The sequence below is a fragment of the Onychostruthus taczanowskii genome, unplaced genomic scaffold (genome assembly GCF_017590055.1).
Source record: "Onychostruthus taczanowskii isolate IOZ18803 unplaced genomic scaffold, ASM1759005v1 scaffold87, whole genome shotgun sequence".
Classification (NCBI taxonomy): Eukaryota; Metazoa; Chordata; class Aves; order Passeriformes; family Passeridae; genus Onychostruthus; species Onychostruthus taczanowskii.
Genome location: NW_024506662.1, coordinates 3,043,403 through 3,059,045, shown reverse-complemented (window position 1 = coordinate 3,059,045; position 15,643 = coordinate 3,043,403). Strand labels below are relative to the sequence as shown.

Below are 15,643 nucleotides of genomic sequence, written 5' to 3'. Positions count from 1 at the left end.
AGTGCTTGAGATGGGCTTTGATAATGCCAGTCAGATTGTACAGGCTTTTACAGCATTTAAACTTCTTTGCCTTCATCGTGAGCATGGTTCCTTTTCCACAAAGCATTTAAAATCCCGCCAAATTTCAGATCTTCAGACCTCCCACTGGCACAGGAGGGCAGTCACCCAACCATCTAACAATACTGCAGCCCCTGATCCCCTGCCAGATCCTTATTAACAGGGTCTCTCCGTCTCTCAAGCTCCCAAAACTCTTGCAAAATAAAAGCACCTGGAAGTCTGGAAAAACCACATCCTTGGCCCGGACCACAGTAAGGAGAGCTACAAAGGGCAGAAGCCCCAAAGAACCTGGGAGCCACCCAACCAGCTGGCAAAAAATGCAGCCCACCCCACCCAAGGGGTTCCCCTTTTCCAGGTGCCTTCTGCCTGCACTGGTGTACTCCCTCCCCTCCAGGTGCTGGAATTACAACCCTGCAGAGAGAAAGAGTTGAACCAGTTTTTTTTTTTTTTGAAAGGCATACAGGACATCCCAAGGCAGATGCATGACATAGAATCATAGAATCAGAGAATGGTTTGAGTTGGAAGGGACCTTAAAGATCATCCAGTTCCAATCCCAGTGCCACAGGGAAGGGACAGCTTCCACTAGACAGGGTGCTCAATGCCCCATCCCACCTGGTCTTGAACACTTCAAGTAAATGGGCATGTACAACTTCTCTGAGCAACTCACAGGAAAGAATTTCTTCCATATATAATCAATCCTTACTCCATGCTGGGTTTTTTTTTTCCCTGGGGAGAAATTCTCTGAAAAACGCAATCCTTACTCCATGCTGGTTTTTTTTTTTTTTTTTTTTTTCCCCCTGGGGAGAAATTCTCTGAAAAACAGAGGTTTTCTATCAGGCCAGAGTAGGTAAGCCCAGCACCTCCCTTGTGGAGCACCTCAAAAATCACTTCCAAGAATTACTTTCTCTGGAAAGACAATCCCTGCCTCTTCCAGTTTCAGGATCTTGGCAAAAGCCATTCTTTCCCTCCACTTCAGATGCCTTGCCTGCTAAGGTTTGAAGGAAGAGAAAGCCACTGTCCCCTAAGCAACAGTCTGGAGCTGCTGTGGCCCCCCCGACACTTTGGCTTGTACCAAGCAGAGTTAAACAACACCTCTCCAACACCCACAGCCTGAATGAAGCACTGGGAAAAAGTGGCTCAGTGCCCCTCCTCCCACTGGGGCACACAGAACAATTTAGATGTGCTGTTTCCACCTGTCAAGTGTTTTTTAATTATTGTTATTAATAGGCTTGTTATTTTTTAGAAATCCCCGTACGCCAGAGCTGAGTTCAGCAAATTACCGTAGCCGAGCATCAGTAGACAGAGACAGGAGAGCAATATCATGCTCAGTGGAATATTTAACAAGTGTTGATTGCCTGGAAACCTAACTCTGTGCAACCTGCAGGAAAGAAGCAGGCTTGTAAAAAAGCCAGCGAAATAAATAAATAACCCACCAAGAGCGGGAAGGGAGGAGGCAGTGGGAAACTCGGAGCACTCAAGGCCTGCCTCTGCCTGGTCTCCCCTGTAGATCTGGCTGCCAGAAATGCAGTTGCAGGGCTTAATTCTGTGAGAAGGTGGCTGCAAAGAGGCTGCTTTTGCTGGTACCAGCCATGAGAACTCAACCAAAGCATTGGGCTGTAGGCTCAGGCCTGGGCTCTAAGCAGTACTCAGTGCCTTAAATGATCTCGTGCCAGAAAACATCTTATGGAAGAAAATGGACCTTTCCATTCCAATGGACCATTTCCATTCCAGTGGACCATTTCCATTCCAGTGGACCATCTCCCAAGGCCCTGGGCTGGGGAGAGGTGCAGCCCAGCCTCAGCTCAGCTGCAGGCTCCCACTGTCTCCAGATTTGCTGCCAACTCTGTGCCTGGGCTTGCCACCCCATACATCAGGGAAGATGACTCCTGAATGCCAACAGTGGCCATCTGTGGGAATGACCAGAGCAAGGGGAAAAGGCCAGCATGCCTTCCCTGAGGGAAGGACGTCTCCAAGGTCTCCTCCATAAACTGTCACCCTTCCACGGGGTTCAGGACAGACACCACTGTGGGTGGCACAGCACCCCCTCACCTGTACCATCACAGCCCTATCCCAGCAAAAACCTTGTGGGGCTCACTCACCACACAACACTCTTCCCAAATTTGAGTCAACAACTCACCCTGGTGAGGGCAGTCCAGAGGCTGCCTCTATGGGACCTGCTGTCCACTGGTTTCAGCACACTTTCAGCTCATTATTGCCCCTGCAAGTCAGAGCACAGACCCCAACAAGCCCGAAAACTGCTGCTAAGCCAGGGGCCACTTGATGCAGGCACGGAGAGATGCCCAGCAAAGCCAAATTGGTGTCTCCAATGCATTTCTTCCTGGTGCTCTATGAACCACACAATACCACGTGATGCTGTGGACATAGAATATAAGCACCCCTCCTGCAGCGTTCCTCAGGGAGGATGGGAAAAAGAGGCATCAAATCCTCCACATTTTCAGCATTACAGTTTTTTGTTTGGTTTTTTTTTTTTTTTCTTTCAGATAGACCATAAAAGCACTTTTAAAAATTCAAAGCCGGCTTTTCTATTACTTGTGCCTCTGCTCAGCTTTGATTTTTTTTTTAATACTTTCCTTTCTTTATGTCTGTGCATGGCTTTTTTTCCCCCTTTTATATGGGAAAAATAAGAAGACAATATTACACTGCTTTGAAGTCCCTCTGTTATTATAGATTTTTTTCCCCTGAAATCAAACATAGGTAGATATATACTGCAGTGATGGACATATTTGAACAATCAAAACAGTTTTTAAGTTCTGCTGCGCCAAAGATCACAACATTTTCTCCCTTAAATTGCCAAAAGACCTGTTACCATCAAAATGAAAGCTCATGCCTCCAGTCCAGAAAGTGTTTACTCACCCTAATAAGAACAGGTTTGCTGCTGAATTATCTTTTGACAATGCTGAAACTTTCTTTGTTCAGATTTATTTACCTTATGCAGACCCAGCCATGGAGAATTTCACCTTAAATTTTCATTTTAAGGTCCCTCTTCCATCCTCCTCAAGAATTTGTTGGGATCCTTTTCCACCTACCCAGAGGTAAGCATTGGATCCAGCAATTTCATCTCCAAATAAATACCAGTGCAAAAGTCATCCAGACCATGTAAGACAAGGAAAACGTTTGGAGGAAGGAATTTCGACCTGACCAAGTCAATGTGGTTTTGGTCATCACCCACTTGCTAGAGAGAGGTGACTGTGGACACCTATCCTGGAGAACTCATGAACCTGTTAATTCTCTCCATGGCAACATATTAGGACTTGTTGGGAGGGAAAAAAACACCTTTGGGAGGATAATGAAGTATGAAAAGGGCCAAGGGTCACAATTATCGAAATCAGACAGAGTATGGAGAGAAAATACCCGCCAAAATGAACTGCTTCAACAACCCCAAATGGCTAATTATGTAGGAAGAAAGACATCACACCAAGAATAACCATAATGAGCTTTGATTACACTGCAGCTTTCGCATTTTATTCTTTCAAATACCCACCAAGCTCTTTGAAATTCAAGAGTTCTCTTATGTTAACATCAAAAGGTAAGAGCGCACGGAGGGCTGTGTACTCAGTCACCGCGAGAGATGATTAGCAAATTAAGAGGAAAAAAAAGTCCAGGGTTTAAGCAAAAAGCAGAAAAGAAAAGAAGAAATGAAAAAATAGTCAGCACAAAGTGCTAATTATACAGTTTCTGTGCAACACCTGGCTTGTTTTTGCTTCTTTAATCAGGCTCATTTCAGTTATGGCACAGACTCCATATGGTGCCTAAGCAAGGAGGCTTTGTCACCTCCCTGTCTCAGATGTGTCTGGATGCAGACAAGGCAGTGGCACGAGGGGAAGGTGAGAGGTGTTGGCTGCCCAGGACACCACTTCTTTCACCTGTGAGCACTGGAAAATGAAAGGCATGATATTCACTCCGCTAATTAATGATCTAAATATTTGATGTGGTATTCACAGCACTTGCACCAGGACTCCTGCCAAAGGATGTGTTTTGGTTTGTCAGCAAGAGGTAAATAATTTAAGTTTTCTTATTCCTGCCCTGAGCTCCCCAGCTGCAAGTTTGAAGAATAAATAAATAAAAACCACTCAGCAGAGTAAACTGGACTGTCTTACTGTCTGCCCAGCAGGTCATCCACATGACAGGATTAGGATTCCCTTGCTAAATCCAGGCTAGTATAGGATGGAAAGACAGAAAAGAAGAAATTGTTGTTTTGGTGGCGTTTTATTTTTTATTATAAATGCCTCTGTTTTACTTATTTTCACCCTTGCTCCTGCCTTCCCACCTTGGGTTTACTCACATGGTCCCATCTCATGCACTGTTGGAGACTGTCACCATTTTTAGGCACTGAGCCCTGGAACTTGAAATATGTGAAACTGAACCACGGAGGGACAAGGAACTTGTTAAAAAGTCAGTGGTTGAAGCAACCCAATGAGACTTTCTTCACCAGCTGAACAGTAAAAAAAACCTTAAAAACACCTCTCCAGGGCTACTGACCATCTCCTCCTTTCTGTCCCCTCCTTCTACCTCCTATTTCCCCTTCTCATGACGCCCATCCCCTACTCCCTGGACACTTGTACACATTCACAAGCACAGTTGCACATGCATTTATAAACGCTGACCTCACCATTTCCACAGATGTGGGCCTTCAATAAATTTGCTTTTTCCTTTTTTTTTCCCCCCTGCTTTATTTCCAGCTGGCAAATGGTCAGAGAAAAGATCATGAAACTTTTAAATGAATTCATTATTCAACACAATCCACCAGCCTCTCTCAGTAACTCTGACAACGCAAAATGTCCACAAACGAACCGTCCCAAGCGCTGCCAACGCGACCTGAGCAAGGGGTGCCGTGGAGGCCACGAGCTGCTGCTCCCTACCAAGAGCCTGAAACACACTGAGCCTGCAGCACAGCTCAGCCTCAGCACTTGGGGAGCACTGAGGCTCTCAAGCATCCAGGAAAACTGCAGGAATGGCAAAATTCTCCCTGCTCAGCAGGTACGTGGTCACTTCTGCAAGAGGCATTCCCTCCCCTGCTGCCTTCAGCAGCACTTCCCTCTGCCACTCTGTGTTTACACAGGGAGTGCCCCTTTTGCAGGGACAGTGCCCCATCACCCATGGCTTTGGACAAGCCAAGAAATGTCCCTGTGTCCTATTCTTGCTCCTGACAGGGCAATTAACATTGAGAGTCGCAATTAACATGAGAACATTGATTCTGCAATGAGGCTGGGAAATCCAACATATTGGAACTCAGGAAACCAGGTCTGCAACTCAGAATCTTCCACCAGCTACAGAAAAATCACCTCTCTGTTCCTCAGCCTGTCCATCTGTCACCTGGGTTATACCACTGTAGACATGTACTAGGGAGAACAGGGTAGAAGAGGTGCCAAATTTACCCACCATGATGCTAAAAGCAGTTGGCCACAAACTGCCCCAAAAGGCACAAAGCACTGTCAGGAGGACAGAGTTTGTTTTGAATGGCCAAGGAAAATGATCCATGTTGTTACAGCCACTGTGGGATGGAGTCATCTGGAAGATCTAATTAAACTGAGTATTTGGCGAGCAAGAGAGAAAAAGCCCCAAGCAGTCAGAAGGCACAGCAAATTAACCCACAGAGGCTGAAGAGGCAGATGAGCCCTCAGCCGGGTCCAAAGAGAGGCAGGGAGGTGGCAATATGTGCTCAACCACATCTAGAGAGAACAGAGCAGGAGCCACATCACCGGCTTACCACCAAGGATTAGTATCCCTAGGCTTGGCTGCATCAAAGCAAGCCTCTAGGCACTGCATCCAGGAGGAAATCAGTGAACCCTGATGTCAAAAGGCCACCTCCAAGCCAGGGGGACCAGAAAAAAGAGGATCAACCCAGGAGAGTTCAGGATCTCAGCCCAGGGATAGGCAGAGGAGATGGGGACCCAAAGCTATCATCTCAGTTCCTCACTGCCTGGGCTTGCCCTGGGGTACAGCTCACTGGGGCTCTGGAACTGTTGAAGGATGAGCCTACAAGAAAGAGGGCTCAGAAGGGTCCCAGAGCTGGGGAAAACCTCCCCACAGATTAAACATGAGCACTGGAATTGCCAGGGCCCATAAGAGAGAAGGAGCAGTGTTGAGGATTCCCCACGTGTGGAGACACGAGGCTTGACTCCATTTTCTTAGAAGGCTGATTTATTATATTATGATATATATATATATATTAAAATACTACATTAAAACTATACTAAAGGAACAGAGAGAAAAAAATCATCAGAAGGCTAGAAAGAACAAGAATAGAATGCATAACAAAATCTTGTGACTGCTCACAGTCCAATGCAGCTGCATCTGTGATTGGCTCTTAATTAGAAACAACCAACATGCACCAAGCACAGATGCACCTGTTGCATTCCACAGCAGCAGATAGTTAATTGTATACATTTCTTTCCTGAGGTCCTCAGCTCCTCAGGAGGAGAAAATCCTAGCAAAGGATTTTTCATAAAATATCATAATAACAGAGCAGTGCAAAGGGGCAAAGCTGTGGTGAAAATCACACACGGCCAGGTAAGGAAGGCAGTAAAGCCAATTAATCAAGTCAAGCAAATTGAAAAAAGAGGAATTAGGAAGAAAGTCTTTCTAAGCTGGAAATAAGAAACTTCAAAGGACAATGACCCCGAGGAAAAAGTAAAAATTCAATGTGCCTGTACTTCTAACCTTGCCATCACTGCAATGAACAGTTCTCTAATGAAGCCAGATATGGGAGATTCAGGCCTAAGAGCTGAATCATGGGTCTAACATTCTCATGTGACATCACTCATCATCACACCTGGCAGGACAGGTGCTAAGTTATGGGGAGAAATGAGGTTAAAATCTATCCCTGCACTTCACATGCTCTAAGCCCCCTGTATCTCAGGAGCTAAAGGACTGCACTTGCCACCTCTGTTACAAATAAAACTGGTTCTGGAGAATGGCAAACTTATGCAAGGCACTGTAAAGATGAAAGGGAGGGTCCAGGATCGAGGAGGTGGTACACAGCACCAAGCATCAGTGTCACCCAAAATCCACACACACCAGAGAAAGAAAGCAGTGACAGATTACTGAGTGTGAAGCAGGGAGACAGAATTGGGCATGAAACCATAAAGCAGAGCAGGAATTCAATTTCAGGACTGTCAAACTCACTTGTGGCCCTGGATACGCTCACCTGAAGAAGGATGCTGAGAGAAAAGCTCAGCAAAGACATGACAGTGAACAGGGCACAGCTGAAGCCTCCCCCTAACCATCAATCCCAGTCTGACCAGCCCCAGCAATGGCAAGGGGTCCCTGGGGATGCCAGGGTTTAAAAGCCAAGACTTGCAGTGGGGCACAGACCTTCACTAAGTGCACATGAGGTGCAGCTGCAAAGCACTACTGGCACAGAGCACAGCATACCCAGGCTTGTTACAGAGCAACCCACCAGCCCAGACCTGGACACAACCTTCCCACAAGAGAACCTGCAGATTCAAGGCACACATTGGGATTAAACACAGATTTCAAAAGCCTGCAGTGAAAATGAAGCCTTCAGTCTATCCACGACAGCAAAACACAGCCAAGAGCAAACCGACAAATGAAGGAATGGCCACATGCCCAGAGTGCTCCACCGTGTCGCTGCAGGAGTACAGAAACCATCCCTGAAAATCTGGCCTGCATGTGTGTCATTAGGGCTTCTCAATTAGCAAGCCTTTCTGGCACTGGATGGGGCACTGGAGAAGCTCACAGAGCAGCACTGGAGCAGGTATCTGTGGAATGATAGCTGTCCCTAGAGAGCTGGGCCAAAATACACTGCGCACTCATACCCAGCTGGACATAAAAGCTCTTAGCCCAGACTCTGTCTAATCTGCTGATGATCCCTCAAGAGTTTCCCATGCCAGGCCCTGCAACGGGAGCACGGCTACTCACTTTCCTGAGCATCCCACTGCAAAACCTACTTCTTAGAGAGTAACTTTCAGGCTCATTTCTCTCAGTCACCATTTGAGACCACAGCTGGCACGTCTGGTCCTGTTGCTGTGGTGAGTGCAAACAGATTCTGCCTTTATTTCTGATGACCACTGGCCCACTCACCCTCTTTTAAGAGATCCCCAGGAGCTCTTACCTCCGAATTGTCCTCAGCAGGGTGGACCTGGCCTCATTGTGGAAGGTGATGACCACGCTGGTGGGCGGGAGGTCCTGGCTGTAGTGCAAAGTCGTACACCTGGGGAGGGAGAAAGCAGAAAAGGCTGTTCAGGTGCTGGAATTCAAAGTCAGAGCTCACTTCATCAACACAGGCAGCACAGTCCAACAGTAAATGGTCTCCAGCCACTATTACAAAGAAATAAATAAGACTTTTTCTCTGTGAATCATTCCTAGAGGAGTCCAGAAACTGCCAAATAAGCCACTGAGGATTAAAGCAGCAAAGAACTTAACTGTGATTAATGGGAAGGGATGAGAAGGGAGGCACACAGCTGGTAGCCCTTTCCTCTAACCAGTGCTTCCCACCTACCCACCAGGGCTTCTCTCATCCCCCTGGCTCATGGCACCACCAGAGGTAAGAGCATCCCTGCAGTTCCATCTCCCATGCCTCACTCTCAGCCTCCTGAGGAAGCAATTCCCACCAGCCAGCTGCAAGGTAAGCCAAGCCCTGTTTCTAAATTGATTGTTTCCTTATTAATTCTGCCTTAATTGCATAACCAGAACTACAGGGAAGATTGGAATTTCAAACTTTCCAAGCCAGCCTTCAGAAGGTGAAACCCCACAGCTGCAACCACAGCCCCTGCTGCCTCTTTCCCAGGAGGAAATGTCACAGACTCTGTAATTACTTTGACCTTTAGCTGATTAAATTTGTGGCTTTCATAGACCAACACCAATATATTCCCAGCTCAGAAAATCCAGATACCCCTTACATCCATGCTGCCCTTTCCAGTGCCTATCAGTCCCTTAAGATGGTCTAAAGATGACACAAGAGTAGCTCTCCATCACAGCCATCCTGTCCATTGCCATCCACATGCCACTTGTCTGCTCTTGTGTCACTACCAGGTGCTACCACTACCATCCTCAAACGTGGCAGGAAAGAGCACTGAGCAGCCACTCTTCCAACAAATCATCAGCTTACTCCCCCAAAAGTTTTGGACCACAGTACCTGCAAGGTGAAGTAAAAACAGATGGAAAAATTAAATTGCATATGGAGAGGAGAAAGCACATAAGAGCAGCCAGATATTTCTGGTTTATGCTATTCAGAACAGCATGTTGCACCTCTCAAATGCCAAAATGCCCCAGATACTATTTTTAATGAGGTTTTCCATGCTTTAATTTTGAAATTTTATTTCTGATTATTTACAAAGTGAACAAGAGTGCACAACAGGAGAAACAATTCCAAAGATAATGAAAAACTGGTATCTTGGGTGGGACAAAATTTTTGCAAGTTCATGCTAAATTAGTTTCTGCTTTCTCTCCTTGTTTCACTCAAAACCCTTTCCAAATCCTGCTTGAACTTGACCAGAAGCAGGTTTCTCATTACTCCCCTGTTCTTTCAGCACAGTCATCCACACCAGAAATTCACCTTGGAGCCAATTCTAATTCTGGGTCCATCCCCAAAGGACGCCAAAGTCGCACAGCTATTCCATATGCAGGAGAAAGTTCAGCAACACTGCCCCGTGCGACAACACCCTCATCCATCAAAATTGGATCTCAGGGATGCTGAAAACAGAGGGTTTCTGAATTATGAAACAGCACTGGGTCGTGCCCTGAGCTGCTTCTCTGGGTCACTGCGGCCCCGCGCATCAGCCAGGATCCTGCTCCAGCCGAGCCATCCCGAGCTGCCGCTCAGCTCCCGCGTGCTCTGCGGAGCTGCAGACAGACGATGGCAGCTGCTCTCCCTGTGCTATTTATACACGGCTCCCAGATGCGTGTCCTTCCACCCACTTGCAGCAGGGCTCTGTGGAGCCAACAAGGGAAGCTATTTCTGGCAGAGAACGAGCGGGAGTGGAAAATACAAAGTCATCAATACTTTATTTATGCTATTACACCAGCCCAGGAGCTGGTAAAGAAAGCAGGAGCTGGGTGTGTCTGTGCCTCCCACGGGTGGGAGTGCTGCAGGCTGGCTCAGGCTCCTCCTGAGCAACAACCTGCTTCTAAAACTCCAGATATCGACGCACCAGACCGGCCCAACCAGGCAATGTGCGTGTGGGAGAAGCTGGAATGGCACACATGGGCACCTCCAGAGGTGCAGCTCACCTCTGGCTTCTGTCTAGTGAGGCTTGTCACATCCCGAGGGCAGGAATGATGCTCCAGCCTCGCTTCGCCCCTGTGACCACCACTACACCACAGCTGGGACCTGCCTCTCCAAAAATTGCCTGCAAAGGGTGAGGCAGAGCTGCTTTATCTTCCTCCCAGGGCTCTTCCTCCTGGGTGCTTTATGGCTCTGACTCTCTCCTTGCCCACGATTTTATCCCTGGGTTCTTCTTTCAGGAGCTCTCCCAAAGTTTCCTCCACTTGGTCCCTTTTTTTTCCGCCCTTCCTCCCCCAGTGTAACTGCAGCTAAACATCCTGGGTCCCCAGAAGGCAGATTTCAGTTTAAGTTGTTGACTACAAGTGTCTTTTTTTGGCACTTACTTGGGTAATAAAAACCACAGCTTGGAAAAGCATTAAATCCAGCATGTCCAGAATTATTTTGTGTGACAATTACATCTGGGGTAATTTCAATTTAATACCTCACTGCAAGTGAAAATTGCAGCATGCAGCCCTAAAATTGCTGTAATAATGAAAATAAACCTGCTAAAAGCTGCCTGTGCTACCTCAGGCTGTCACTGGATAAACGTTTTGTGCTGCTGATGGTATTTCATAGGTCATCCAATTGCCAACAAAAAAAACAAACCAAAACCAAAATCAACACCCACAACATTTTCAGGAAACCAATGAAAGTTTGAAGGTTTTTTTAGATTGTTAAAAAAAAAAGCAAAAAAAAAGCAAAAAAAAAGCAGTAACTGCACTGCCTGTACTTGCAGTGTGTTGAAACTCACTGGCTAAAACCACTTAAAGTTTTATGCTTTGCAACCTTGCAGCAGGAATGGAGAGCAATCCTAGCACAGCAAGTGCAAGCAGGAATGCTGCCAGGCTGCTCTGCAGGTTCCCAGCATCTGGGTGGGGTGAAAGAAGACAGAAGCCAGGCTGGCCTGCCCTAAAAACCCCGGGGAGAGCATCCAGATGGAGATGGACAATTCTTATTTCCTCATGCAAGAAGTCAAACTTCATTTGACAGGGAGTCACTTTTTGATTGAAGTTTTTTTCCCATTCAAAATGGAAATAATTTCACAATCAGGGAGTTCTGAAAGGGGTAGTCTGGCTACAAACACCTTAGGCATCGGCCTTGGAAAATCCCAGCCTGGTCTGGTTGCCTGTCATACTTCCTCCAGGTTGGACAGCACAGCACACGTCCTCTCCACGTTCCCAATGTGCTGTTAACTGCTCAGGAATAAATTATGCAGTGCCTGTTCGTGGGAACATGGAGCAGAACAGCCAGAGCCCTGCAGTCACTGCAGGAATTGCAAAGCTCTCCTGCAAAGTCCCAAAGTTTGGACACTCCAGCATTGCCCCCAAAGTCCCTTTCTCAAGGTATTTTTCCTGAGCTTCTTCACACAGCTGTCCCTGCATCCTTAGAGATCCTCCTGACAGGGCAGCACATGCCATTGCCAGGGAATCTGAACCCATCTTACATTTAGAAATGGCAAACTTCACTCTCAGTGCTCCTCACCAAACCAAAGCCCACCTTGCCACCACAGCTGCACAGCAATGGTGAAGATCAACAGTGTGAATAGAGATAGACCTGATGCCAGTAGTTTTAACTTTCATATTTTTTAGATTCTGTACTGTCTTACTGTGTGACTCTGAACTTCATATAAAGTGTTAGCAAGCTCTCTTCACAGTTTAGTTGTTTAGACAAAACAATCCTATTCCAGCCTGAGAACCAAGGACACCATTGCAGCTTTAGGCTCAAGAAGTATAAACAACAGCAAATTGAGGAGGGCAATCTGGGAGGATGGGACTTCATAACCTGAAGCTGTAATTGGACAATTGACCCCAATATGTAAATGGGCCAAAACTTATAAAAGTGTGAAAACGTGTGACGGGTCATCTATCTTGCCTCCATCTTGGATAGAGCCATGGCCAGGCTCTTGTACTGCCCAAGGTGTATCCTTTGAAGGCCTTTTAATAAATACCTACTTTATTCCTTTAACTCTGTTTAGCCTCTGTTCCACATCAGCCCCTTTAAGCATCAGACCCTGTTCCACAGCCTCTTCTGCTGCCCCCAGGCTCATCCAACATCACATGTTCACAGCACTGTGCTGTCTCTCAAAACCCACCTCTTACATTCACCCTCATCTGTGCCTCATTAAATTCCCTCAATAAATGATCATCCTCATCCCACTCCCCTAGATTCCCCCTGACAGGCTTCTGCTCATTCCTCTGCTCTGCTTCAACAGCCATCACCTGCCAACAGCTCTGCTCTGAATTTTTAACGTTTTCCACCAAGTCCAAACTCTCCCTCAACACAGCTCACCACTTCCAAAGCACCCTCTGCATATTTATTTCAAACAGCAGCTGCGTCAGGCAGAGCTACACCATCTTTCACCTCCCTGCTGGCTCCTCTCTTCTCCTTGGAAACACATGGGAGAACACAGTCTCGTCACCATGCATCCAAAATAAGGGTATTTGGGTTTGTCTGCACTCTGCAGCCACAGGGCTCTCACATCAGCCCAGAGGACAGGGACCTGCCATCACCAACAGGATGGGTTCACACCAGCCCTGATGGACAAACCATGCTGATTTCAGATTACCATCTCCAAGGTGTGAAAAATTACTCCCGTGGAGGAAAATTTAAATTATGGCCCTAGTGAGAAAGGAAGCCACTACCCACCACAGGCACGGAAAGAGCTGTCAGTGGAAAGGAAAAGATTAGAACCCCAGCTGTCCTGGCCAACAGCAAACATTGCTAAACAGGCTCTGCACACCTGTAGGGATGGATGGCAGGACATGCAGGCACCTTGGTTATACCTCTCAGGACAACCTCTCAGAGTGGCATAGACAACTGTGGAAAACTATTGTGCCTAAGCCCCGTCTTTGAGCTGAAACAAAATTCTTAAATCATAAAAACACAGAATGTTTTTATGTTGGGTTGGAAGGGACCTTAGAGATCATCTAGTTCCAACTCCCTGCCTTGGGAAGGGACATCTTGCACTAGAACACATTCCTCTAAATCCAATGCAACACTTGAACACCTCCAGGGACATGACAGCTTCTCTTGGCAACCTATTCCAGTGCTTTCTTCCCAATAACTAATCTAGGAGACTTCCATGAAAATACTCTAAAAAGTGGAACCCTGGATATGGTTTAATATAGAGCTATATAAAATAATGTATGTGCCAACTCATATGGAATCTAGGAAGTTCATAGAGCTTACTGCTGGACAGGACTGTGCACCACCTCACCTCACCTCTGGGCAATACAGCCTCTGGCATTTCTCCCACTTATTTCTGCATTTCGCAGTTATCCATGCATTAAGTCCAGTGACTTGTGCCTGACTGCAGAGCACCTTTCAAAAAATCATTACTTGATGACGTCCAGAGATGGAAAATCCAAGAAATGCTGCTCACGCCACTGTCAACGCATCGGTCTCATACAAGAGTATAAATGGGACACAACAATTCAGAATTTGCTTGACCAGAGCACATAGAGGGGTCAAGTGATCTTCATGGCATTCACCTCCCATCAATACCCTTGCTTCTTGGCTCTACCCAAGCCACCCTCCTGCATGTTGCCTCAAAGTATTTTTTCATTCAGCTTCCAGAGACCTTCAAAATGCTCCTTTGCATTCCCAAGTTATGCCAGCATCTCCTGCTCCTTCTCTGGGTATGCTTGGCCCCTCCTCAGTCAGGAAGAAGCTGCCAAACAGAGGGCTGGCCATGGTCTGTGCATCTCCAGCACCACCACGGCACCCAGGGCCTCTCCAGGGCACAGCTGTGAGCAGTGGGACAACTGTTGGCACATCCTGCACATGGGGTCAGCTTTGGCACAAAGACCAACTGAGAAAGCTCTGGGATTCCCTCTGGTGTTGCCTCTAAGCTCCACCAGGCCACACCACAACCTGAGCGTGGACGTGGCAGCCCAGAGCACCGTGTGACTTTCACCGCGCAACAGGAAAAGCAGCGGCGGCAGGAATTGCCACCGGCTCCAGACCCTCTTGTGCCCAACCTGGTCCTGCAGGTCCACCTTGGGCTGGCCATGGCTGTGGGCAGGTTGCTGCTACTGAAACACCAGAGCAAAGGCCCAGAGCAAAGAGAGGCTGAAAACACAGCTGGAAGGCTCAGCAGGCCGGAGAGCAGCCGTGCCAGAAGGAAAGAAGAAAGGACGCGGAGTCAGATGTCAGCTGGCAGTGCCACACGATTGCAGGGAATGCCATCTCAAGTTTGGCTTGCCAAAGTGAAAAAATACCCTTGAGAAAGGTCAGTAGGATTTCTCTGTGCTGGACTGGCATGTGCCTCAGGTTTGCATTCCCAAAAAGGGGCTGAAAACTCCCTAGGGTGGCATGTAACAGACACTGTGGGGCTGGGAGAAACAGTGGTGATTCCAAAGAGAGGAATCCCTGGTTGAGCAGGTGACTTCAGGGTGTACAAGGGCTTCAGCAAGGGTAAGGAGGCCCATCTGCAACTAATACTCCCTGGTGGTTAGCACCAGAGCTAACAAAGAATTATTCAGCAGGCTTGAACTAGATGTAATTTGATAAAATTGTAAAGAAGGCCCTCAGGAAAAATCTGCTGGGGCTGTGAACCAGCTCTGGCTGTAGATTAGATGTCCAGAGGAACCTGTACAAGTCTGCACCTTCCCCACAAAAATACTAGATAATGCACAAAAGAGCAGAGTCCTGCAAATTGGTGCACCTTAACCACTGGCTGACTTGAGATCAGTCTCCTTGGGTTGACCAAGAAGGACACTTTTCTGCACAGCTTCTGGAACCTGAAGCAGTGCTGGATGTGGCGAGCGTGCAATTAATATTTCCTCTAACTCACTGCCTCTTTCAGTCTCTTTCTTTCTTCTCCCTGCAAGATAGATATCTAAAAAATTAATCAAACGACTAAATTTGAAGAAAAGGGGAAATGCAAGAAGGCAAAAATAACCTTCTGTGCACATGACGTGCTGCTGCCTGTGAACCTCAAAACTGATGAGAAGATGCATTTATAATTCATTAAAAATTTGCTGGGTTTTTGTCTTCAGAAAAGGAGAGGGGAAAAAAAAGAGAATTTACTAAGAAGGAAGGAAAGAATAGCATGGCTGCCTTTAAAAACAAGTTAAACCAGACTGTGTGTCTTGATTCTCAAAGCAGCTCATGAATAATTCAGACTTCTAGGGCCCTCCACACAGACTCAGGGTCTGTCTTGCTTCTTGACTCCCTCCAACCTTCCTTCCTCAGAACTGAGGCAAAAAGAAAAATGAAGCCAACAAAAGTGAAAAGAAGAAAGCAAAACCAGTACAATTCGGTAGAATTTTAAACTGATGCCAGTTTTACTGGAATACCAGAGCTGATGGCAAAGCTTTTCACTTGGTGGAAGTAAAA

The 15,643-nt window shown here is 46.9% G+C and overlaps 1 protein-coding gene across 1 annotated transcript in view; it reads right to left on the bottom strand.

The window, feature by feature from the left end:
* Nucleotides 1–15,643, bottom strand: part of GALNT14 (polypeptide N-acetylgalactosaminyltransferase 14) — a 94,402-nt gene that overhangs the window by 33,026 nt on the left and 45,733 nt on the right. Inside the window, exon 3 of the mRNA XM_041425135.1 lies at nucleotides 8,153–8,251. Coding sequence (XP_041281069.1) covers nucleotides 8,153–8,251 — 99 coding nt within the window. The remainder of the gene's footprint in view (nucleotides 1–8,152; nucleotides 8,252–15,643) is intronic.